Source organism: Gymnoscopelus microlampas, assembly GCF_963454915.1.
Source record: "Gymnoscopelus microlampas genome assembly, chromosome: 17".
In the NCBI taxonomy this organism is placed as follows: domain Eukaryota; kingdom Metazoa; phylum Chordata; class Actinopteri; order Myctophiformes; family Myctophidae; genus Gymnoscopelus; species Gymnoscopelus microlampas.
The window spans coordinates 25493920-25518396 of NC_139954.1; the positions used below are offsets into that span (position 1 = coordinate 25493920).

Below are 24477 nucleotides of genomic sequence, written 5' to 3' on the forward strand. Positions count from 1 at the left end.
AATTGGTTCTGGCCTCTCTGTCTACTGTATGTGGATATCAGTAGTTCACATTCTTATTACACACAAAGTGTAGGCTATACAATGACTCACCCATACCCATTCCATAGCCTACAACCACCTTACCTAACGAGGTCCAGGTCTGTCTGCCTACTAGTGCCTGTTCTTTGTTACATTCCAGTTTCACTCACTGAGGATCACACAGACTCTAAAGAGCGTCCCAGAAGATACCACGTGACGGACATCTGCTCTCTGTAGTAACCAAGAAACCCAAGCAACGAGAGAGAGAGGGAGAGAGAGAGAGAGACTGTGTGTTTCAAGGAGGAGCTTCATGCTGCCGCGCCTCTATACGCTTCACACCGCGCAACATCAGCACCAAAACTTGCAGATCTCTCTGTCTTCATCATCTCCACTGGCAACGGGTTCGAGGCATTTCACAGATGTGGTTTGACATTCTAACACCTCTATATAGCCTATACTTCAAATCAATTATATCCGTGGACTGATCAGGCTTGAAGTGTGAACTGCGGATGAGGAGTGAGTTTGTTTTAATGCCAAGGTTGCTCAGGTGTTGTTGTTGCCCCAGGCAGGCTGTCCCACCACCCGTAACGCACGGTCTCTTCTGAGGGATATGCTCATCATCACCCCGCGGTTTCAAAGTGGAGCCACCGCGTGTTTCTCGGATCGGCGCGCTCCTCCAGGGGCTGGGGTGCGCGCCGGGCACCTCCAGGTTCCTGCCCGGGTTCGTGTCTGATCAACAGGAGTCCGGCGCTGGTGCCACAGGTCAGCGCCGGGCCAGGAGGACCCAGTCGACCCGGAGCAGGATGCCGGTGATGAGAGGTCTGCTGGCTCCGCAGAACACCTTCCTGGACACCATCGCCACCCGCTTCGATGGCACTCGTAAGTAAACAATAACAACAAACCCAGACAATATATCGGCACCTTGTAGTCAGCGTTGCCAGGTTTTGTGAGAGAAATAAGCAGCCAGGTTTAGGAAAACAAACCCAAAAGAAGCGACTACACTGAAAATAGCCGATCTACAAGCTCACACCGCTGTGTGAGCTTGTAGATCTGCTCTTGGGAAAAAATAGGTAATTTTGGAACATTTTTGAAACATTTTAACAACACGAATCTTGTATGGGGCACAAAATATTTTAAGATGGAGGGGTGTGTGGAGAAATATATATGAATTTGGGGGTCCTTGACATGGAACTATTTGTGAACCACTGGTAAATAATAATAATAATAAAATGTGGAAGCAAAGCCTAAATAAGCAACTACACTTTAGAAACAAGCCCCCCCCCCCCCCAAAAAAAAAAAAAAACACAACCCGCAACTACCAATATTTACAAGCAACTACACATACAAACAAGCCCAAGGTCGCTTATAATAAGCGGACATGGCAACACTACTTGTAGTTCCACCTGCTAGAACTTTTAAAGTTTGATGTATAAACCTATCAAGTGCAACGAGATATCGGCTTTCAAAATAAAGCCCATTATTAGCCCAAATTGCCTTTGTTGCTTTTGTGAGCACCATATAAACAGGTTAAATAAATATGATAGCCTATTACAATTATATAGCCTACATAATAGAATATGTGTAGCTATTTGCCTACAGCCTTTTTATATAAAATGGCTTGACATGCCATGGTGTGTGTGCGTAAAATAGCCAGCCTAGTAAGCTATAGCTAATTATTTATTCGCATTGTATTGTCCAAAAGAGCCTGGACATTTGTGGGGACGATTTTGATGTTCGCTAACACAATTTCCAGTATGCACAGAAAAGGCGCGGGAACAGAATATTTAATTTGTATTTATTCATGTAGGCTATTTGGGGTAGTAGAGCTACTGTACACCATTTGTAAAGTCAAATGAAAAACATTGCTGTTGTTTAGTGGTTGAGAGGGCGCACATGTTCGTTTTCACTGCGCTCCTGCAATGACCATTCACTTTTGTGTCTGATTTTGCGCACGTGTTTAAAGGCTTGTTCAGTTCCATCTAGACCAGGGATTCAATGCATTATGTGTGGTCGGAGTTGCTGTAAACTAATTTCCTGTCTGGTATCAAATTAATTCATCCGATTGTCCGACCTCTTTTTCATCATAGGATTTTCTTTTTAACAAAGCCATTTGTGATGTGTCTGACTCTGAGGGGGGAGGTGAGAGGATCGGCCATATGTTGGTATGGAGGGTGGGCTAGAGACGCTCGGATGTTTTTGTCCCCTTGTGCGTTGTTTATCAAATTATCAGTCTATAAGACTGAGTCTGCAAGAGGACCTAGTCGGTGTTTCCCCTGCAACGATTTATGTCTAACAGCTTAATGAAAAAGCCTAATCGTTGTAGACGGTGCAAGGCAGATCCCTCCTCCGCTGTCCTCTGCTCTTCTGTGCTCTGTAGAGCTGCAATCGGTACAGTGATGAGATGCTCTTATTTTGAAAGTGTTGGCCCAGTAAACACACACACACACACACACACACACACACACACACACACACACACACACACACACACACACACACACACACACGTGTGCACACACACACACACACGCACACACGTACACAGAATGAAAGTGAGAGCAAAAAAAGAACAAGAAGAATAGAACCCCACTTCCTTTAAGGCAGATAAGCCCTCATCACTGTAAAGAAGTGGTGTGATCTCTGATGCATTGCTCTTTCTCTCAGAGCGGGTGAAATACAGGCCTTCCATTTGCTAATTACACACCTCCAGCACTGGATGTGCAGTCGTTGTAATTAGCTCGCGTGGATGTCAAGAATGCATGGCGTCCTCTCAGCTTGTCAGTGGAGGCAGAGGAAAAATAGATGGAACATGGGCGAGGGGCAGGCTGTGAGGGGAGTGTAGTGTGTGTGTGTGTGTGTGTGTGTGTGTGTGTGTGTGTGTGTGTGTGTGTGTGTGTGTGTGTGTGTGTGTGTGTGTGTGTGTGTGTGTGTGTGTGTGTGTGTGTGTGTGTGTGTGTGTGCGCGTGCATGCTTGTGTCTGCCTTTGTGCATGTATGCAAATATGTATGGTGATCTAGAGGGAGGAGAATACATAGAAAAATATGAAGCCATTATGGTTCTGACTGTGAATCAAAACAAAGCTTTTAGTTTTTTAAATGGTGTGACATTAGTCCCTGGCCTGCAGAGCGTGCATGCTCTCAACAGATCCTCATTAAAGCTGATACATTGGCGAGAATGAAAGAGAGAGTCAGCTTGTGTGGACGTGTGGCAGCACATCTGGAGCCTTTGTATGTATGTAAGCGTGTGTGTGTGTACGTATGTGTGCGCATGGGTATGCATGTGTCAGCATTTTCCCTGTATTGTATCTTCATGTATGTGTGTGTGTGCACTGCAGTGCAACATCCCATTTTTGCTTTGTTTGTATGTAAAACACCCAAATGTACTAACACTTATAAATGTACCAATACATTATCATAAAGTCAATCATTTATAAATTGAAAAAGACCTGGAACGCATCTGTGTCACTTTAGATTTCTTTGGCTATTCAAAAATAGCAGATATACAAGCTCGTAGCGCGGCGAGTGCCGCGCTACAAGCTTGTATATCTGCAATTTTTTTTTTAATCTTGAAAACATTTTATTTTTATTTTTTTGTTTTAGATTTAGAAAACATTTTTAAGAATCGCCTCAGGTCTTAATGGGTTAAGACTAAAACCAATAAAAACACTGACTGAATAAAAACACTGACACCTTTTGGGAGGTCTGGTCCTCACTATTTTAAAACCAAGGCTAACACAGGTTCAAATGACAACTTTGGAGCAAATTGGCAAATAACTAAAAACAGAGGCAAGGTTTAAAAGGTGAACATATAGTTTATTAATTAAAGGTACCGTGGCTTCTATATGCCTTAAAAACATCCAATAACATTCCTACCTAATAATCTAAAAGGGCCCAAAGTAACTAAAATTAAAAGCAACATAAAAGAAAACAGAAACTGAAGAGGTGTGGGGGGGGGGGGGGCAGCTACTCTTCTCCACACTGGCTCCGAGGTCCCTGTGGAAGCTTTGAAAGAAGGCTATGATAGAAGAAGGTAGGGTCACTTGGCAGTCCTCTGGCCAGTCAGACGCCATTGGAGGCAAAACTGGATCCGGAAGTTTGGTGAAATACATTGGAGTCAATGAGAGCCGGCTGGACCAGCTTGTGAAGAAGCAAGCAAACAAACAGTCTTTACCAGCTGCAGGTCCTTACTCATCCAGCCTTGGTTAGTGCCAGTCAGTGGAAAAGAAAAGTATACAAAATCTTGCAAATCAACTCAAATAGAGTTAAAGTCAAAGTAATAATCATGAAAACAACAATCTCACACAAACGCATGCAAAATACAATACAAAATCACACAAACCAAAACACAAAGCATAATCCAATTTTCCACCGGCTCAAATATGTTTTTGAGAGAGAGAGATAGAGACTATCTTGGGATCTCAACTGATCATCATTGGTTTCAATTTCAAAAGCCATCTGTCTCTGTCAAATAAGTCAAAGCCATCTTGTTTGACAGAGCCTCATTCTCTCTTACTGAGACTAAATCAGTAACTGTCTTTTGTATCTCAGTTGATTAAATGTGGCAAAGTCAGGAGTTAGTATCTCTAAGCCAAGCCAAGTATTTATAGAGCAACCTTTTAAAACAACATTGACCAAAGTGCGGTACATTATGAAATTAAAAAAGTAGAACAAAGTGCTACAACATTAATAGAAAATGTACAACACAAATAAGGTAGTACAAGACACTCTAGAAGTACAACAATGCACAGGACTAACAAATAGGGGAGAAAAAAAGAAAACATCCAAGGCATTCACCATGATGAAATAGTTATCTTAATGATGGCTTTTTAGCTTTTTGCCAGAAAAGCGCCTTGGATCTTTTTTCTTATGTTGAACGTTTGTGTTCAACAAAAGAGCACATTGATTACATACTGTTACTGTATGTGTATTTCCAAGCACTTCAGACTGTGAAAGGACAGCCAGACAGACGGTCAGGCAGCCAATTAGATCCCAGTTCTTTATTTCCAAGGAACAAACTGCTTGCCATGCCTTAGTTGTAATCATACCCACAAGGAAACAAGATAAACAAGCAGTTTATAACAGGACAGCTGTATCCCTCCCTGAATGTGTGTGGGGATGGCTGATTTAGGGCACGGTCACACATACGCGTCAGAAGCGGAGTAGCCAACGCATGCCGAGGCATAGAAAGCGTCAGTTACCCATGTTGTCTCAGGACTGAGGGCAATGCTTGTTTTCTGGTGTGTAGTTCCTTTGACTTACGTTGGAGTGGTTGGCTCACTGAAAGAAATGTACAAGCAAAATGCCTCCCAAGTGGGATCAACCACATGCTTCTTTCCTGTTGCTTGACGGACGACTAAAGTTCATCAGTGTTGAACTCCACGCATTGAACGCAATGCGTCAAAGGTATCAAATCGCTTGAATAGTAAGTTTGATGCACAACAGGTGTGTAGTCACACCTAGCTCTGAGTCTAATTAGTTTGACTCAGGCCACGTATGATCCACGTAGTGTCGGAGCAGCAATGGCAAAAAATATATATAATCATTAACCAAGACCATGGTGAAACAGATAATAAGGCCATTTAGCGCCAGAGGTTATGCAGATATGTGATAACATGGGTTAAAATCTCTGCATTTTCAACCTGGCATCCATATTTTGAGAATGTCATTATAGGAAATGTTTTTCAAACAAATTCTAAATTTTCCAAAATAATGAAGACTTTTTTTAAAACATATTGATTAAGTGGTTAACAAGGAGGTTAACAGTAAAATATTAATCAACTTTAGAAATCCCAGCCAATTCACACAGGAAAACATGCAATGCGCGCGCACACACGCACGCACGCATCTAGGCCCAGACGGCTGTCTGACACTGTGTGTAGGTAGACATCCTGCTCACCCCTATGCCTGTGAATCATACTTGAGAGATGAAAATGCCTTATTTATAATAAACCCCAGTCTGACGAATGCTGTAGACCCTGCTTCTCAGAACAGCTCTTAGAACAACAGGGGGGCAAAACACACTACATCAAGGTTGCTATTAAAAATCTATATAATGAACTTGATAAGAGAATAAAAGAATACTGCAAATGTGCACTGTATAAACCCTACTTTGCTGCATTTCAGTCAATGTCCAATTGTCCATTTGGTCGTGTGCTTCTCAGAACAGGCAGCAGCTGTGAGGGCCCAGATGACTCAATTGGCCCTATTAATTGAGTGCGCCTGGACTCGGTCCTAATCAGGTTAGGGCCTGAACTCGGCTCACCACGTGGGCTCACCGCCTCTCGCACATTTTCTCTACACACCACTCTCGCTCACGCTCTCTCTTTATTTTTACCATCTGTCTCTCTCTGTCTATACCTGCTTCTCTTTCCGTGTCAGTTATCACCTTTCTGTCATTAACTCTCTACCCTCTCTCTCTCTTAGTCTTGTATCAGGCAATCACTTTCCGAATTCTGACTAGCCGACCTCAATTCCCGGAGATTCAGAGAGATGTGCCGGAAACGTGTTCTTTAAATGCACTCTGATTTCAGTCTTGCTCACATGTCAGGGCTTCATGGAAAAGGCGCTGCTGGGTTCCAATCAATAAATGTGTGACTTGTACATTTGCAGGGCTGATATGCCTAATTTATACTCGGTCATATGATGCTGTCTGTGCTGACAATAGCCAATCTTCAAGTTCACAGTGAAGCAAAGTAAAATACTGCAGTGAGTGTGAGTAGCAGATGTTCTGACTCCTAAGACTGTTGTTTCCTTCACAATAACAATATCACACAATTACCTCACAGGAACCAGGCCTGTTTGCTCCACTCAATATAGAACATCTCCCACTCTCTCTCTCTCTCTCTCTCTCGCTCTCTGTCTTTTGCTGTTTGTCACCAATTGCAATTATTTAAAAAACGTCCCCTCCATGTCAATCTACCGCTTCCTTGACTGCACAGTTTTCGTCCTTTGCTCACATTTCTGTGTGTGTGTGTGTGTGTGTGTGTGTGTGTGTGTGTGTGTGTGTGTGTGTGTGTGTGTGTGTGTGTGTGTGTGTGTGTGTGTGTGTGTGTGTGTGTGTGTGTGTGTGTAAGCAAGCCAGAAAATGTGCGGTGGCTCGCAGTCGTCCCACTGATACCTTGGTGTCTGTCTACAGTTTGTGCATAGTGTACTGTAGGTGTGTGAGTTTGACAGCACAGATTAGCGATGAAGCATGGTCCCATCTCAGATGGGTCACTCCCCTGTGGCAGTGGCTGCCACTGCCTCTCGATGGCTTCTCCTCAAGGAGGGACAGATGGTAATGATAGGCCCTGCAATAATGGCTAAGCCACTGTACTGTCACCCTCCAACTCAATGCTGCTAGCAAGCTACGCTCAGCACAATTTGTTCCCATGCTCCCTAGGACAACAATTTCCACGTGTCATATGATATCTGCAACCGAGATTTGTGTAGATGAATATAGGCCTTTGCAAAAAAGCTATAGACAAGACAAAAAAGATTGTTATTGCATGATTTTGCCATTGACAGTACTCAGAGTCACCACGGGTAATATTTGGGATACGTCCAGCTCAGAATTGTTAGCATTCCTTATTAATAAAAAATCAGGGTAGAAGCTCAATCAGTCCATAGAATAATCTTATACTTACCATAAATAGGCACAGTATCAGAAATGGTTAAACAGCCAAATAAAAATTTGGCTGTTTAAGATCAGTTGAAAAACATTGAGATCTTTAGCTAACCAATCAATCTTATAATTAATAACCTGTTCAGAACTATAGATGAAAATGAGCTAACTCTGGCACATTTACTGTACATTAATGTGGAAACAGAAACATTGATTAATGTGCATTGCCCCTGGTAAGTAAGTGAATAAATACATAAATAACATGAACATGATGAATGAAATTTGTCATCTTATATCTTAACGTATGCTGTCAAGATTATTATTTTTTTAGTAGTAAGCTGTCACTTTTTGTAATGGCTCTAAACTCCTCAAACACAAGTTGTTGACTTTTGGATGGAAGTTTAACATAAAGAAAGAGCAAGAATTCAGAAAGAAACATGTCAGAAAAACTGTATTCACGTGCAAGTGAATGGAAAATAGTTAATAGCCTGCAAGGATATTATATGAATATGAAAGAGGCATTTATAAGGACTGGTCATGCGTGTCCACACACAGTAGATAAGGCTGTAGTATAATGAAGGCAATAATCCTTGTCTTTTCCTAGCTTATTGTACAAAAGCCTATCAGTAGAGAACCAGGGTGTATTTTAAATGAGACTGCCTGCAGCCAAAACCGATAGTCAAATGTTAAACAAAAGACTGTGCTTCTGTGTTGTAAATTGGACAGTGGTGATGTTGGCTTTATACTTTACATAAGACATTAACCCTAAACAAAACAAACCTATTCCTTTTTTTTTTTTACTACACAAAGGGGAGTGTGTGGTTTACTATTGTAGCTAATAGAAAGCAGTGGAGCTAATGGAGTGCGATTGTGTTTGTATTGCAGCGCAGGGCTCCCCAGGGCAGAACAACAGCTGCAGGTCTGCCTCTCATTATTATCACTGGACACCAGAGAGTGACAGAGAGAGAGAGAGAGAGAGAGAGAGAGAGAGAGAGAGAGAGAGAGAGAGAGAGAGAGAGAGAGAGAGAGAGAGAGAGAGAAAATGGAGAAGAGAGAGAGAGTAGATAGAGGAGAGAAAAAGAAAGAGGGACTCTTGACAAAGAAGTGCAGAGATGGAGATAAATGTCCCGGAATACGAGGCGAAGAGGATATCTGAGTGATAGCCAGGACAGAGTGAGGGACTGAACAAAGAGATAGAAGGAATCCACACAGGTGAGACTGAACCAGAGAACATGCAGATATGAAATTATGGAAATTTGCAGTGGAGAGAGACACACAAATTGATTCTGACTTGGGGTGAGGGAGATGGATCCATAGCACACCAGCCTAAGTGGCAATTGATTGTCAGACGGAGGAGAGGGGGATGGGGTAGAGGGATAGATTTGGGTAGTAGGTATCTATATTTTCTACCTTCCTGACATTTCACCGCGGTATATGGTATATGGAGGTTTTAAAAAGCTGAGCTGCTGGTGATAGAAGTCATTATAGCATGTATGACACTCAGTGGTGTGGGGTACTCGGGGGAAAATCTCGGGGGAAACAAGTTAACAACACAACAACACTACACTGACTACAACACTGAAAAATGTTGATAAAAACTATAATAAGTATAATCAATGTATGTATTTTTTTCCTAAAAAAAGCAGCATTACAGAAAAGGCGAACATGATGTCCTGCACAAATTATTGACTCATTTCAACATTGCGATTACAACAGTAACAATAACAGCCAAATCAAATATTGTTCAAGCATGTAGTGATGTCTCAAAACATGAGACGACGGGGCTTGCTGCACTTGAAAATATCTATAACTGAATCGTAGTTCAGACATTCAGTTAAATCTCTCTCAAACGCTAGGAGACACAGACTATTTAGGCGAGAGGTTGTCATTGTACTTCTGCGTGTACTTTTTATGCCAGGTGAGTACAGGTGATGGCCCAGACCCCCACTACTGGCACTCCTGGTACCCCATGAAGACAATGGCATACATGATTTGCATCACTATAAGCGAGGGTCGCTCTGCTGAATGGATACGGTAGTGATTGGCTGCCTGCCTGCGTGAATGACGGCCGCTGTCTGTCAGTCTTTTACTTTATTTTCTAGGGGTGGCGAGATTTTAGTTGGGCAGGCGGCCGCCTGCCTTGCCTCTATGGTGGGTACGCCACTGATGACACTATTCAATCTGAAATAAAGCAGACAACCCCCCCCCCAAAAAAAGAAGAAGAATCAGCTCAGAGTCATTATTGCATCCAGCATGTATCATATATCTAAGTAAGAGCTATATGAGACCTGCAATATTTTTCACTTCAGCCGTGATCGGGGAGGAACATTAACAACTCTGAGAGCATAACTTTGGAAAGAACCTCATGCACATTTATAAAGGCTTTCTTGGCACGCTTTATGGAGAGCACACTTCATTATTTGTCAATTCTCTCACTCTGTCTCTACAGTACATCACGCACGCACGCACGCACGCACGCACGCACGCACGCACGCACGCACGCACGCACGCACACACACACACACACACACACACACACACACACACACACACACACACACACACACACACACACACACACACACACACACACACACACACACACACACACACACAGATAGAGAGAGTGAGAGAAATAACTTTTCCAATATGAATAGCGTTTTCTCTCGCCAATCCATGAGCCCCTCGGCAGTACTTGCTGCCAGTGAGCAGTGATCAATAGCCACCCAAACACTCATGTATTATTTACATTGTCCATGTCTTAAAGCTTGTTTAAAGTAATTCATATGTACGTTTTCACCACTGAAGGGAAGGTGACAGACATCAGAGTTGTAGGGTGGGGTATAGATAAGATTAGCACAGTAAATCATATCAGTATTTTAAAACACATACATTTGTTTGCATATTTTCATGAAATGTTATTGTATATCAGTATCCGCTTGGATGAGCATTGAGCATTATATGTTCAGATGTTCCTTATGAGATTTATTTTTGATTGTGTCATAAGTAATATTTTGGGTGAAATTGGCTACTGATGCGGCTCTCATGGAAACCTGTTACCGTTTATTGCTCTGGAGAGAGAACGGAACTCGTATTACCTCAGTAAAGCATAGAGCATATTATCAAACCAACATGGCCATCATATCAGCTTGATCACACTTGACAAACAGAAACTCTGTGTAATGACTCTATTTACCACGGGCCAGTGGGGAGAGAGCGAGGTCACAACACTGATTGTCGTTTCCCCACGAACGTTAATCCAATGGTCTAATAAAGCAGCTGAGAGAGGATTGACGTTGTTGCTGGAGGGGTTCACGAAAATAAGCTCGAGACACAGGTGTTAAAATGTGAAGATGTAATTTCTCACCCTCTGTCCAAGGGATTATTTGATTTTACTAGCTATTGCTGTGACTTTTAGAGCTTCTATGTCCGCCGATTCTACCTGGTCAAGGGTGCTATTTTTTGCCCTTTTACAAGACAGAGAGAGACAAAGAAACTGGTGCACCTAGAGTGTGTATGTTGAAGGTCAGTGTTTAGTTGTAAATGAAGGTGATGAAGTCAAAGCGACAGAGGTACATTAGACAATTCCAGAGTAAAACGTCCAAATGGGCAGCAGCTGAACTCAGGTGGGAGAGTTTATTAGGCCCGGGAGCTCTACAGGTGAATCGAAAGACCTATTGCTCATTAATGTTGTTGTGAAAAGAACAAATTAAGTGTCCACAGTGTAATGACAGTAGCTAGATGGCTATAAAGTCTCAAAATAGCACACTTCCCAAAACCTTGCTTCTGATATTTCACATACAATCTTTTTACTTGCAAAACAGATCAAGACAACAAGTCGCTCCTACAAGCTATAATACCCCCAGGCAGTTTTGTTGCTTTCCCCATCTGCAGTACACAGTCCGCCTCTTACAGTCTGTGTCTAGACGAGTTTCTGATATGAGCTTCCAGTCGTAGAGAAGCGCAAACAGCGAGCTGTGTATTGGAGTATCAGATACAAATCATTTCATGAAGTTGATGATGCGCAAATAAACTACTGTTTTCAATCACATTTCAGATACAGTAAACATGGCTTTTTTGTGTGACAGTTTCCATGTTGACAAAATGAAAAACTTTTTTATTGCTTAATAAATAATTGCTTAAATAGTCATTGTGTTGCACCCTGAGGATGCCAAAGTTTGTATGTGTGTGATTGCTGCCATAAGAGCTGGGATGTATATACAGTAGGACTTTGTAATCGCCAGATGGAGCTGGGTGTCCCCAAGTACTTCATTCTGTCCCTTGATGCACACAAACGCATCCACCATTTTACACACAAACAGACGTATGCGCGCGCGCGCACGCGCACGCACACGCACACAAACAGACGTCGCACGCACGCACGCACGCACGCACGCACGCACGCACGCACGCACGCACGCACGCACGCACGCACGCACGCACGCACGCACGCACGCACACACACACACACACACACACACACACACACACACACACACACACACACACACACACACACACACACACTTCCATTAGCCTTGAGATGACTTTCTGTCATATATGGAAATATATGCATAGAAAAGAGAGCAGAGTACACAGATAAGTTGGTGGTATTGACCTGGAGAGAGAGAAAGAGCACGAGAATTGGAAGGTCGGCAGTTTGACCCCCGGCTCCTCCATTCTGTCATAGTGTCCCTGAGCAAAACACTTTAGCCCGCCCACATGCGCTCATCTTAGCAGCCATGTGTTGGGTGAAGCAGAAAGCAATTTCCACTTCCTCGGGGACACGAAAATACTCCTTTTCCTATAATAAGAGAAGGGATTAAAATCATTAGTTAATACTAGGATCAGTTCTCCAGAGTTGTGCCTTTCTTAATCCAAAGTTTTAATCAAAAGACACATTGAATTTGTATATCCTGCGGCAGCTAATGAGATCACTGGTGTCTGATCACTGCTACATTGGTGGCGTGCTATCGCTATCACATACATTTCAGTGCCTGAGGTGGATCCACAGTCCTCACCAATGGCCAATATTTGCATTGTTAATGTCTTTCTCGGCTTTCTTCATCAGTACATCAAGGCATAAGGTGTTTTTGCCCACCACCTTACCCATGCTGTCCGTATATTGTATATTTAGCCTCAAAGTAAAGCTGAATATAGGTTTCAACTTGAAAAAGTTGTGCCATATGGCCTCAATGAGAGAGAGAGTGGGTGTCAGTGTGAGTGTGTGTGTGTGTGTGTGTGTGTGTGTGTGTGTGTGTGTGTGTGTGTGTGTGTGTGTGTGTGTGTGTGTGTGTGTGTGTGTGTGTGTGTGTGTGTGTGTGCGCGCGCGCATGTGTGCTGGTGGGGGGGTGGAATGTCTTTAGTCAGTCAGTCAGTCAAAGCGACAGACGACATGCCCGGCCAAGTGACCCAAACAGGACTTGGCAGTATGTGCCTAGGGACTGTCAGTCTCTACCTCCAACCTGCTCACTGATGGTAGAAGAGACAGTAAACAGATTTTTAGACACGGCTGCTTGGCTAGACTAGAGGAGGAGCAGTTTTATGATTAGTGTATGTGTTGGTCTGTGTGTGTGTGTGTGTGTACTGTGTGTGTGTCTGTGTGTGTGTCTGTGTGTGTGTGTGTGTGTGTGTGTGTGTGTGTGTGTGTGTGTGTGTGTGTGTGTGTGTGTGTGTGTGTGTGTGTGTGTGTGTGTGTGCGTGCGCATGTGTGTGTGTGTGTGTGTGTGTGTGTGTGTGTGTGTGTGTGTGTGTGTGTGTGTGTGTGTGCGAGTGTGCGTGCGTGCGAGCGTGTGTGTCTGTGTATTTACATGCATGCGCTCGTGTGTGTGTTTGTGTTATATTTGTGTGCATGTCCAGTTGTTTGTTTATGGATTGCTAGATGACTATTATATGGCATCATTAACTCCACCAGTGCTCTCCAGTTGGCCATCTCGTCCTGCTTTGTGTGGAACCATAACCAATATTTACTCTAGAGGAGACTGGCTTGCCTCTCTGGTGCAGAGTCACCAACAATGTTCCAGCAGAGGAAACAATGACCAAAGACTATTTCTATGGCATATTTCTGGGAATGGCAGATGGTCTGACAGAGCATGCCGAAATACTTCACTCACCTGTTGATTATATGTAGGATTATATGTAGGTTTAAAAGTTGAACTTTGTGTTGTATAGGTACCTGGGAATTATGTACTGTAAGTCTAGTCCAAATCTTGTCGATCATCCATATCTGTTGCTTCTGTGCTCCCTGATCGAGGAACCAGAAGTAATGATTCCATTGACTGTCTTTGCATGGCAAAACAGGTATATACAGTATATATATATATATATATGTTTGATTTTGAGAACTTTTTTTTGCCATACAGTCCACAGAAGCAACAGAAAAATGACAACCCAAGGTTCTACCAAAATTCAATACACCCAAGAGAGATGAATAGATTCTACAGGTCCAGAATCCCACAATATTTGTTGCTGCAGCAGAACTGTTTTGTTGTTTGTTTTTTAACACTTTTTAGTTGGCTTACCACTTTGGTTCCAGACAACATTTCTTGGAAATTACTGGCTGCATTGCCATGGAATTTTATGTGGACCTTTATGAACCACTGCAGATGGCAACTACTGATTGACCCCATGGCCTTTCCTCTAGCGACATCCATTAGCCAAAATGATACTGGATGGATTGCCATGGAATTTGCTGTGCACATCCATGCTCCTGAGACGATGCCCCCTATACCAATTTTGGTGACTCCACAGCTTTTTCTCTAACACCACCATTAGCTAAAAGTTCCATTCCACTCAGCGTGCCTCTGGTAATAAAAAAGCTTTCACACTGAAATTTGGCGACAGGTGTGCTTGTGAAGCATAGACATACACTGAATAAAAATAAAAAACACCTGCACACTGTCTACACTTTCTCACTATAAAATGTGCAACATTTTGGTACATATTCATATGCCTGAAGAAGGTCTGTACTCAAACGTTGCTAATTTAATTAGCCACAAGATTAGACACAACATATTTCAAAATCAAAGCTATGAAACTTAATGCGCTCAGTGAGGATGCACCCTACTGATTTCGATAACCCCATGGCCTTTCCTCTAGCACCAGCCAAACTCTCAAAATCTAATCGGTAGATGCCATGAAACTCGCATTCAAGCTGCCTGGAAGATTAAGGATAACTATTTGAGTGACCCCATGACCTATTCTCTAGCATCACCTTCAGGCCAAAATAACTTCAAAGATATCTTATAATCTAATTCAGATTCGAGGATAAACCCTGCTGATTCAGATGACCACATGGCTTTTCCTCTCACCGATTTCCGGTTGGTTGTATGGAGCAGCAGATTCTAGGGGCTGCCAGTATGGCTTCTCTTAGTCTTGATTTATTTTTGTGTTCTCCTCTCCCTTATTGTTCCTCACTGTAGTATCACTACTCCTGGTCATTTTTCATCAGTCTTTCTCTTAGAGGCAGGTGTGTACATGTACAGTAAATACGGTATGTTAAAATACATATGAAAAACCAGTACATGAGCGAAATTCCACTCATGTACGAGGAGGTTGGCATAACTCACGGGCCAGTAGTTTCACTCCATTGCGCAACGCACTACGCTTGCTGGGCATGTTTCAAGGTGCTTCGCCATCTTGATGCAAGCAATGGTGAATGGCCACCCGAATCCATTGTCTACACACAGCAGACGATGTTCCTCGATTTTTTACATCAAGGGACTGAATAAAACCGCGCTCCAAATGTGTTTTGGTTTTGTCCTCACGTTATGCCAATTTGTCAAGTAAATTCAGGTCTTATTTTAGGCTATACTAGCGTCTATCGTATGTCTGGAAAAATCACCATCCGCATATGCATGTGACAGCGATATTCGGAATATTATATTTGTGTGATGAAGGATTAGCTGTTGGATAGAGACGTGCGTTGCTCAGTAAAAAGCAAATCCTCACTGTTATTAATCCCTGAGATGAAGGCATACGGTGGCCCACGGACAGCCCACCTCCTATATAAATCTGTATGTTTGGAGCAAATATGGTGTTCCATAACAACATCCCTTGTCACGGAAAGTAAATGCTCACCAAGCTTTTCCAACTGCTCTCCATGGCAATCTTCCGTTCTACATCCTAAGGAAGGAAGAAAATTGGATATGTAGATGTCTTATTTCTGTTGTAGTTATTGTGTACAGTATGCATCTCAAGCTCAGTGAGTATTTATTTAATGCTCTTCTCTGCCCCTGTCAGCTGAAGGCAGCAATACTAAGGTACTACTAAGTACTAATTTGTACTTAGTTGCACGCCGCTGTCGCACACCTAAAATAGATCTACACCCTCGTACAGTATAGCTGGTAGATCTGCTATTTTAGGTGCACAACACACTACACAACTAAGTATAAATCAGGCTTAAGGGGTACTACTTGTGAATTGGGCATCAGATGTGTGTATGTGTGTGTGTGTGAGAGAGAGAGAGAGAGAGAGAGAGAGAGAGAGAGAGAGAGAGAGAGAGAGAGAGAGAGAGAGAGAGGCCTTTGAACAGGCTAGCTTTCGTACTTTCAAGTGTCATACAATTTGTAAACTTTGATTAATCAGTCAGATTTTGGCCACTAGGGCGCTCGCCCTAGTGGCCCTACTGCACCTGTGTGTACAAATGACTTACACAGCATAAGGAGCTATACTGCTATACTTGGACAGACGCCACCCTTGCACGCGCACGTCTTTGTGTCACTTTCTGAGACACGTGCGCACTTGTGCACTTGTGCACATGCGCGTGACTCGTGGACATAAAATCCCTCCTAGTGTTGTTCAAACACTCTGTTGTTAAATCAGGCATAAGTATGCCTTCAACATACTCTCACTTTCTGAGACACGCACAGTACTACAGAAACAGGCAATTATTTCAACGTGTGTGTGTGTGTGTGTGCGTGCGCACTGCTTCTTCATGCAAGCAATATATCTCTAGTGAGTTACCATGTGTGTGTGTGTGTGTGTGTGTGTGTGTGTGTGTGTGTGTGTGTGTGTGTGTGTGTGTGTGTGTGCGCGCACGCGACACACACGTAGCTCCATAATGACTTGCGTAAATTGGAGTTTATTGACAAACCACGCTCTTCATGACCGTCTGCAGTTGGGACCAGGAGGCAGAACACGCTTCTCTGTGCTTCCACCCAAAACCCCATACACACTGTTACAGTAGATTACACTCAAAGGTGATGGGGACACCTGGGAGGAGTGCTGGCAGTTTAAGGGGGTACAGGTTCAGGTGGGGACCATTTAAGGTAAGAAGGGGCCAAAAGCTTGAAGGGCACTTCTTTTCTAGTTCTAACAAATCACACTGGCTTTGGCTCTGTGGGTATCCATTTGGCCCAGAGCCTCACTATTGAAGCGTCTTTTTTCTTCGTTCTCTTAATTTAGAGTGGCCAATTATTTCCCCCCTTTTTTCTCTCAGTCTGTGTGCCAAGTGCCCGCTGTTGAAGCCTCATCTCCATGGGAGCTGTTTGGAGAAACTTTGGTCTATAATGAATGAGTGTTATCTTCAGAGCAGTAGTTCAGCAGCAGGTGTGGCACTGTGTGCATCCACTCCCGCTCGCCTCAGCCGCTTGACTCCATAGTCTAAACCAGTTGTGCACGATTGGCCAATACACTTGTGCAAGGACGCGCTGTGATTGGCCAGTAGCCACTTTGAGTGACAGTTGGGGCAAACGCTCTCACCAAAACATTATTTACTATTCTGTCCCTATCGGTACATAACTCGAACGGCGCTGAGTCGACTAGCAGACCATCGGCCGGTCGACGCGGGCACTCGCGCCTGGAGGCGCTCGGGCGCGTCTCCTCGGCCTCAAGGTCTGCTGAGTCGGCGCGCCTCCGTCATGGTCCAAAACTATACTTTTATCTGCGAAAAAAAATAGTCCGCGGTTGTTTGAAAAAGGCACTTCCGCGTTGGCCACAGAAGGGGGCGTGTTTATAGCACAACTGGTTTAGACTTTGTAATGTCGCGCCTCAGCCACACTCTCTCAGCAGGACTGCATGCATCTAGTACAGTTTTTATTGTCAGACACATGGGTCCTTAATCTCTTACCTCCTACAGGCAGACCCCAGGCCACCTAAGGGAGAACTGAATCGCTATCCTTCCCTTCCCCAAACCTGTCTCCAATGTTTTCCTTAAAGATTTAAAGGCTTTTTTATATGTGATGTACTGGAGCAGAAACATAAGTCTTCAAGAGGTGCTACATTATATATCTCAGCAATGTAGAGTGTTTTTCACCTGTGACCTGTGCTGATCTGAAAAGATTCAGTGGAAACAACCTGGACATTGGTTATTAGAAGAACAAGATCTGCCGATTAGATTCAGAATTGCCAGAAGCGCATCTACAGAACAGGACAAATAAACAGTGAACAGATTTAGCCTCTTGGGAGGCAGCCATATACTGTAACAGCCTCTGTGTGCCTCTCATCATTACACCTGCAGAGGAAGACCCATTTGGTCCTCTGCCTTGGTTTTTAGAAGCGGAAATGCTGCTGCTGTGCATTTGTAGTTAATGTGTTATATTTGGCCCATGGGGTTCTATCTCTCTACTGTATTTATAATACCAGGGCACTTTGCCTCTCTCATACACAAAGCTCTTGCAGAATTCAGAGCAGGTACAAGAAATTCAAATATCGAACCAATCATTCAGTTCTCTCTGTCTTCCATGCTCTTATCCACCCTCCACCCTGTATCTTTCATCCGAAGGTTTGCTGACACACAAATTGCTTTTCATCTCACTGCACCAGATTTATGTGTGCGTTTGTCCATGTAAATGTATGTGTGCTGGCCTACCTTAGCTGGAGCCATGATGTTCCATTTGGTTCCATTTGTATACTCACTCAGAGTTACATGAACACTGAGGATTTAACTGGGAATGTCTGTCACACAACGACCAAGGTGTGTGTGTGTGTGTGTGTGTGTGTGTGTGTGTGTGTGTGTGTGTGTGTGTGTGTGTGTGTGTGTGTGTGTGTGTGTGTGTGCGTGCGTGCGTGCGTGCGTGCGTGCGTGCGTGCGTGCGTGCGTGCGTGCGTGCGTGCGTGCGTGCGTGCGTGCGTTTACTGTAGGTGCTGTAAACCTGCGTCTAACTACACGTAAAAGCTTTATTAATTGCATTGCTTTTAAATAGATCATGGGATTCAATAGCTAACCAAAACCTAATCACCAGACCTAAAAATAATTTCTACATGAGATGAATTGGCTAGGCATGACCAATCTCTCTAAAGAGAGGGAAAGTATATGGGAATGTTCAGGCACAACTAATCTACACAGACTAATGGCTCGGCGAGACAGCACTACAGAAATCTATCAAGAGAGCAAGAGTGTGTGACAGAGGAGACAGATGGACAAGAGAGAAATGTCTCAGGCATAGCTAGTTAATGTAGACTGTAGGCTAATGGATCATTGAAACCAATTTATTATTACAAAGATGAAGACAGCGACAAGAAGATAGGCAAAGAGAGAGATAGATGGGTCCCAGAAATTGGTATTCTGCATAGAGCTACAGAGCAGATAGATGGCTGGAACTAAATGGAGGGGTGGGTTGGTCTCAGAATCTTCTTCTTCTTTCGGCTAATTCCCATCGGGGTCGCCGCAGTGGATCATCAGTTTCCATCTGGTTCTGTTTTCTGCGTCCTCTTCGGTGACTCCTGCCACCTGCATGTTGTTTCTTACCGCATCCATAAACCTCCTCTTTGCCTTCCTCTTCTCCTCTTACCGGGCAGTTCCATATTCAGCAACCTTCTCCCAATGTACCCCTCATCCCTCCTTTTCACATGCCCAACTCCTGACACTTTCCTCCATCTGTTCCACCCTGCCTGCACTCTCCTTTTCACCTCTCTTCCACACTTCCCCATTACTTTAGATAGTTTACCCCAGGTATTTAAACACCTTCACCTTTGCCACCTCTAATCCTGCCCTTATCCAATGCAAACAAGAAAGCACTCAGCGCCGATCCTTGATGCAGGCCCTTGAACCCTACTGCTCACTCCTACTGCACTCCTCACCACTGACACGCTGTCTTCATACATATCCTGCACCATTCTGACATACTTCTCTGCAACTCCCGACTTCCTAATGCAAGACCGCACTTTTTTCAAGAATCAAGAAGGTTTATTTGTCACTACTAATACAGGTACAAGCAGCGAAATGCAAGTAGGGGAGGTGACGCAAAGGTAGGAAGGTAACATCCACTGACGAGTCACTCTCTTGGCTTCTTGTATTTGCATTAATTAATATTAAAGGCACATTTATACAGGGTTGTTTGACCGTGTCGTTCACCAGGGCTGTCACTGGGATCTCAAACTCTACTCTCCACATTGTTTCTCTGTCTCTCAGTCCCTTTGGACCAATCTTCGTCTTTTTTGTGATTCTTCTTTGGTCTGAACAAATTGCTGTATCATTTTCTCACTGTGAGTGAGAAAATGATACAGCAAGTATGATACAGCAAGTATTTACTGTATCAAGTAAATGATACAGTAAATATAACTCAATCTGGATGTGTTGCTTGTGTGAATGGATGTTGTATACACAAACTATGTGTATACAACACCGTGTACTCGTGTGTGTATACTTGTGTGTGTGTGTGTGTGTGTGTGTGTGTGTGTGTGTGTGTGTGTGTGTGTGTGTGTGTGTGTGTGTGTGTGTGTGTGTGTGTGTGTGTGTGTGTGTGTGTGTGTGTGTGTGTGTGTGTGTGTGTGTGTGTGTGTCTTGTAAATGTGTGCTTGTGAGCTTGTAAATCAGCTAGTTTTGTCACATGCGTCCGTCCCAGATAAATCTCAAACATACAGTATTTGATTATTATCTGGGTTTCCCCGATCCGTCACTCAAAAACAGGAGGTTTAAGATTGGATCTGTGAACCCTTCACACTGCAGGATCATCTGGGCAGATAATCAGTTCTGACCAGCCTCAAACTGGGAACACCCACACGTCTGTCGCTATAGGCGTTTCTGGCCCCAAATCTCCCCAATTATTCTGCAGTGTGAGCCCAGCTTCAGTAATAGTGATGAAGTTGACACCCCTATAACATCCACACTTAGAAATATATAAAAGTCCAACAAAAATATCAGTGCCATCGTTACTAATATAAGCTTTCAGAGCCAAGTTGAAAACCATTATCTCCTTTCACCTCCATCGTCTCATCACTGACTGCTGGACCTGCTGCATTTTTTTGCATCATCAGGAGTTAGTTTTGTCGTTTTTTCTAAGCAATGGTCACCCAAAATGTTTGTCATTTGGACTAGCATTGTGTCCTTCCAAAATGTAGGTGTACTGGTGTTCTTTTACTTATAAATAAATAAATATTTCACAGCTGTATTTGTGGACTTGAACTTGCTGCTCGCTGACACCATCTTCTCGGTTGGATGGCTTGGATTTATTCTCTCGCATTCTCGCGCAGAATGCAATTGAGGAACAGGGCTGTCGGCATGGTGTGTGGACTGAAGATTGGACTGAAGATTATAATTTTCAAATCTCTGCCACTGTGTGCCGCCCCGAATGATTCCATCATGCATTCTGTCAGTTCTGTATTTGGTTGTTTATTAGTCCTTAGTTCTTTATTTTTGCTCATTTTTCCATTTTTTTCCACCTTACATGTAGACACTCTTCCATCTTCCTGTCCTATCATTCTCTCTCTCTCTCTCGGACGGTGTCAGAGTTAGGTCTGCAGGCTGTGAGTGTCTGTGTAGAGAGCTTGTCCCCAGTCCATCGATCCATGTGGTGACATGATATTTGGAGCGTCTCAATACAGATAAGGAAAAGGCTCACTGTTCATCTACTGACGATCGACAGCCAGGGGTCGTGGCGGGGGTGTGTGTGTGTGTGTGTGTGCGTGTGTGTGCGTGTGCGTGCGTGCGTGCGTGCGTGTGAGTGTGCATGCATGCATTTGTGCGTTTGTGTGTGGGTAGCCTGGGGCACGTGAAAGTCAGCCAAAGGATTTATCAGGGTCTGATGAGCCTCTACTAGCAATCTCAAGGGGCCTGAAAGGCACACAAAACCCAGACACACCACACACACAGTCATGCACACAAGTTACAGTAGGCAGACCTTCAAACCGCCAATATGCTTTGAAGCTTTGGGCCAGAGCAGCAGGAGGAAAACAAGCACATCACTGTCTGTCTGTCTGTCTGTCTGTCTGTCTGTCTGTCTGTCTGTCTGCCTGCCTGCCTGCCTGCCTGCCTGCCTGAATGTCTACCAGTTGGTCTATTCATAAACCATTCTTCTATCTGCCTTTATGTCTGTGTGTCTTTCTTTCTTTCCGCCTGTCCATCTCATTATCTGCCCATCTATTCATTTCTCTCGTCCAGCTGCTTGACCACCCGTCTGTCCATCTGTCTGTCCATCTGTTTGTTTTTCTGTCTGTCTGTCCTTTCTTTCCATTTAATTTGGCAGTTGGACTTAAAATACAGTTTGTTTTGCGGTGATGGGAATGTTTTACCACTTACTTCCTGTTTGATGTTCTTTGTCTAACCTGCCAGGACACAAAATACGTGTAAAATTTTTATAATAATATGCACCTGCTTTGCGCCTGCTGTTTGGTGATTCTGTCAAGCCTCTGGAATTATTTCTTTATATGCTCATCACCTTCCTCCATTAGATGAGACTCTCTCTGAGAGAATCTATTCATCTATTTTCTTGTTGTTGTTTTGTTATTAAACCAAATTCCAGCTTTTAGCCACAAGCGGCGTTCCATTTCCTTGGCAGGACAGGACATAAGAACATTAGCCGAAATTGGCTTTTAATAATGCAGATGACTTTCCATTTTCCGGCTGTGGCTGTGCCTGCTGTCTTTTTAAGTGAACAAACAAAACAGACAGGGAAATCAGAGGTTATTAAATTATATTTTGCAGAGCAAATTATTGGCTTCTCAAATAAATATTAGATTTCCAACTGGCTTTTTTTGTAATTGTTTAAATTGTTTACACAGAAGCTGCAGAGATGTTCTGTCCTTTTGCATGTGCACTTGTCACATAGTTACAATATTGTCCAAAAGTACAGATGTCATTCATAGTGAATGACATGACATGCATTTCACCCCTATGCTGTATATATTCAACCTGGCAGAGGGTTTTTGTGTGTGACCAATTTTGTATTAATCATTTTGGCATTAGGATAAGTTACATTTGAAAGATAAAAAAATGTACATTGACAACGAGTAAGCGGGAAGGGGCATGCAGTCTCAGCTTGCGTCGTTCCCTCCCCAGCAGGCCGGTGCCGGTCTAGTAACAGAATATTCTCAAGTTACACCGTTCCTGCCTGTTTTGATGCTGGCAGATGTGCTAGGAATGGTGGGAAAATGGCAAATACAGACAAAAGTTTGTTATCACTTATCATCTCTGTCGGTTGTGCCGTTGTATGTCCAAAACCGTTCCTTATGTATGATTATTTTTAAAACATTTTAAAATAGTGAAAATATCCAATCTACAAGCTCACAATGCGTCGCATGTGTGAGCTTGCTAATTTCACTACTTTTGTGCGACACTCTAGTATGAGTATTGCAAAAACCCATTTAGACCTGAGGCTGATTCTAAAAACGCCTTCTAAATCCTGACCTCGGTTTTCTGAAAAAAAAAAATCTAAAATTCAAAAATTACAACAAATGTATGTTGCTATATACTGTACATGGCAACTAGAACCCCAAGAATCCTGGCCTGAAAGTTTTAGTTAGAAATAGGGGTTCCCGCCAAAAATGGGTTAAATAATGAAAAGAAAAACAAAAAAAAGGTGAAATATGGAGATAAAAGGTTTCTGGCCGACAGCAGTGATATTAGACTCAAGACTCAATGTGTGCTTGAATAAAATGTTTCCCTGTGACCATTATTTGATCACCCAGTCTGCATGCATGCTGTTTTGCCAATGGATTTTTAAAGCATCTGTGCCTGTAGCAAACCTTCTCAAGACATTTTTTAGCTGCAGTTAACTCCAGCAACCTGTGTGCTGGCCTTGGTTTGCCGGTGTAATGAATACTGCAGTTGGCCATCTTTAATTGACCACAAACGTTGTACAGAACAGAATGCAATGTGTGTGTGTGTGTGTGTGTGTGTGTGTGTGTGTGTGTGTGTGTGTGTGTGTGTGTGTGTGTGTGTGTGTGTGTGTGTGTGTGTGTGTGTGTGTGTGTGTGTGTGTGTGTGTGTGTGCGTGTGTGCGCGTGCATTGGATGAGGACAGGCTGAAAATAACTATACTGCTAAAGTTATTTTCCAATCAAATTAAGTCTTTTGCTGATTACTCAAGCACACACTTGTTCATGCACGCACACACACGCACGCGCGCACGCGCGCACACACACACACACACACACACACACACACACACACACACACACACACACACACACACACACACACACACACACACACACACACACACACTCTTACACTTAATTTTCTCTCCTTTCTTCCTTCCTTTCTCCATTCTCATTTATAATGAGCATATAACTCTTGACACGTGTCTCTGAGGCTCCTGTGACGTCCGTACACTCTCGTCAGACACCCCCAGCCTCACTGCCATTCCCACCTTCTTTACATTCATCATAACACTAGAAAGACAGAGAAGAAATCTGTGAATGACAGCAGCAGAAAGTAAATCTCATATTTAAACATCCAACTCCAACTACACTGTAAAAAGTCTTAACTTAACTCCGAGATGGAACCAAATGGACCCGTTAAGGGTACACTCAGAGTTAGATTCTACGCTTAAATTCTACACTATTTAGGCCTGTAACAATGTGCACTTTAAATCCTGCAATTGCTACACCAGAATCACCTCACCTACATTCACCTCACCAGTCTTCATAGTCCCCCCCCCCCCCCCCCCCCCCCCCACACACACACACACACACACAC

The 24477-nt window shown here is 43.4% G+C and overlaps 1 protein-coding gene across 1 annotated transcript in view; it reads left to right on the forward strand.

The window, feature by feature from the left end:
* Window positions 1-821: 821 nt before the first annotated feature.
* kcnh3 (potassium voltage-gated channel, subfamily H (eag-related), member 3) overlaps window positions 822-24477 on the forward strand; it is a gene marked incomplete at both ends in the record, with an annotated part of 137803 nt that continues 114147 nt past the window's right edge. The window contains one exon of the mRNA XM_084084393.1: window positions 822-897. Within this exon, the coding sequence (XP_083940519.1) occupies window positions 822-897 (76 nt within the window). The remainder of the gene's footprint in view (window positions 898-24477) is intronic.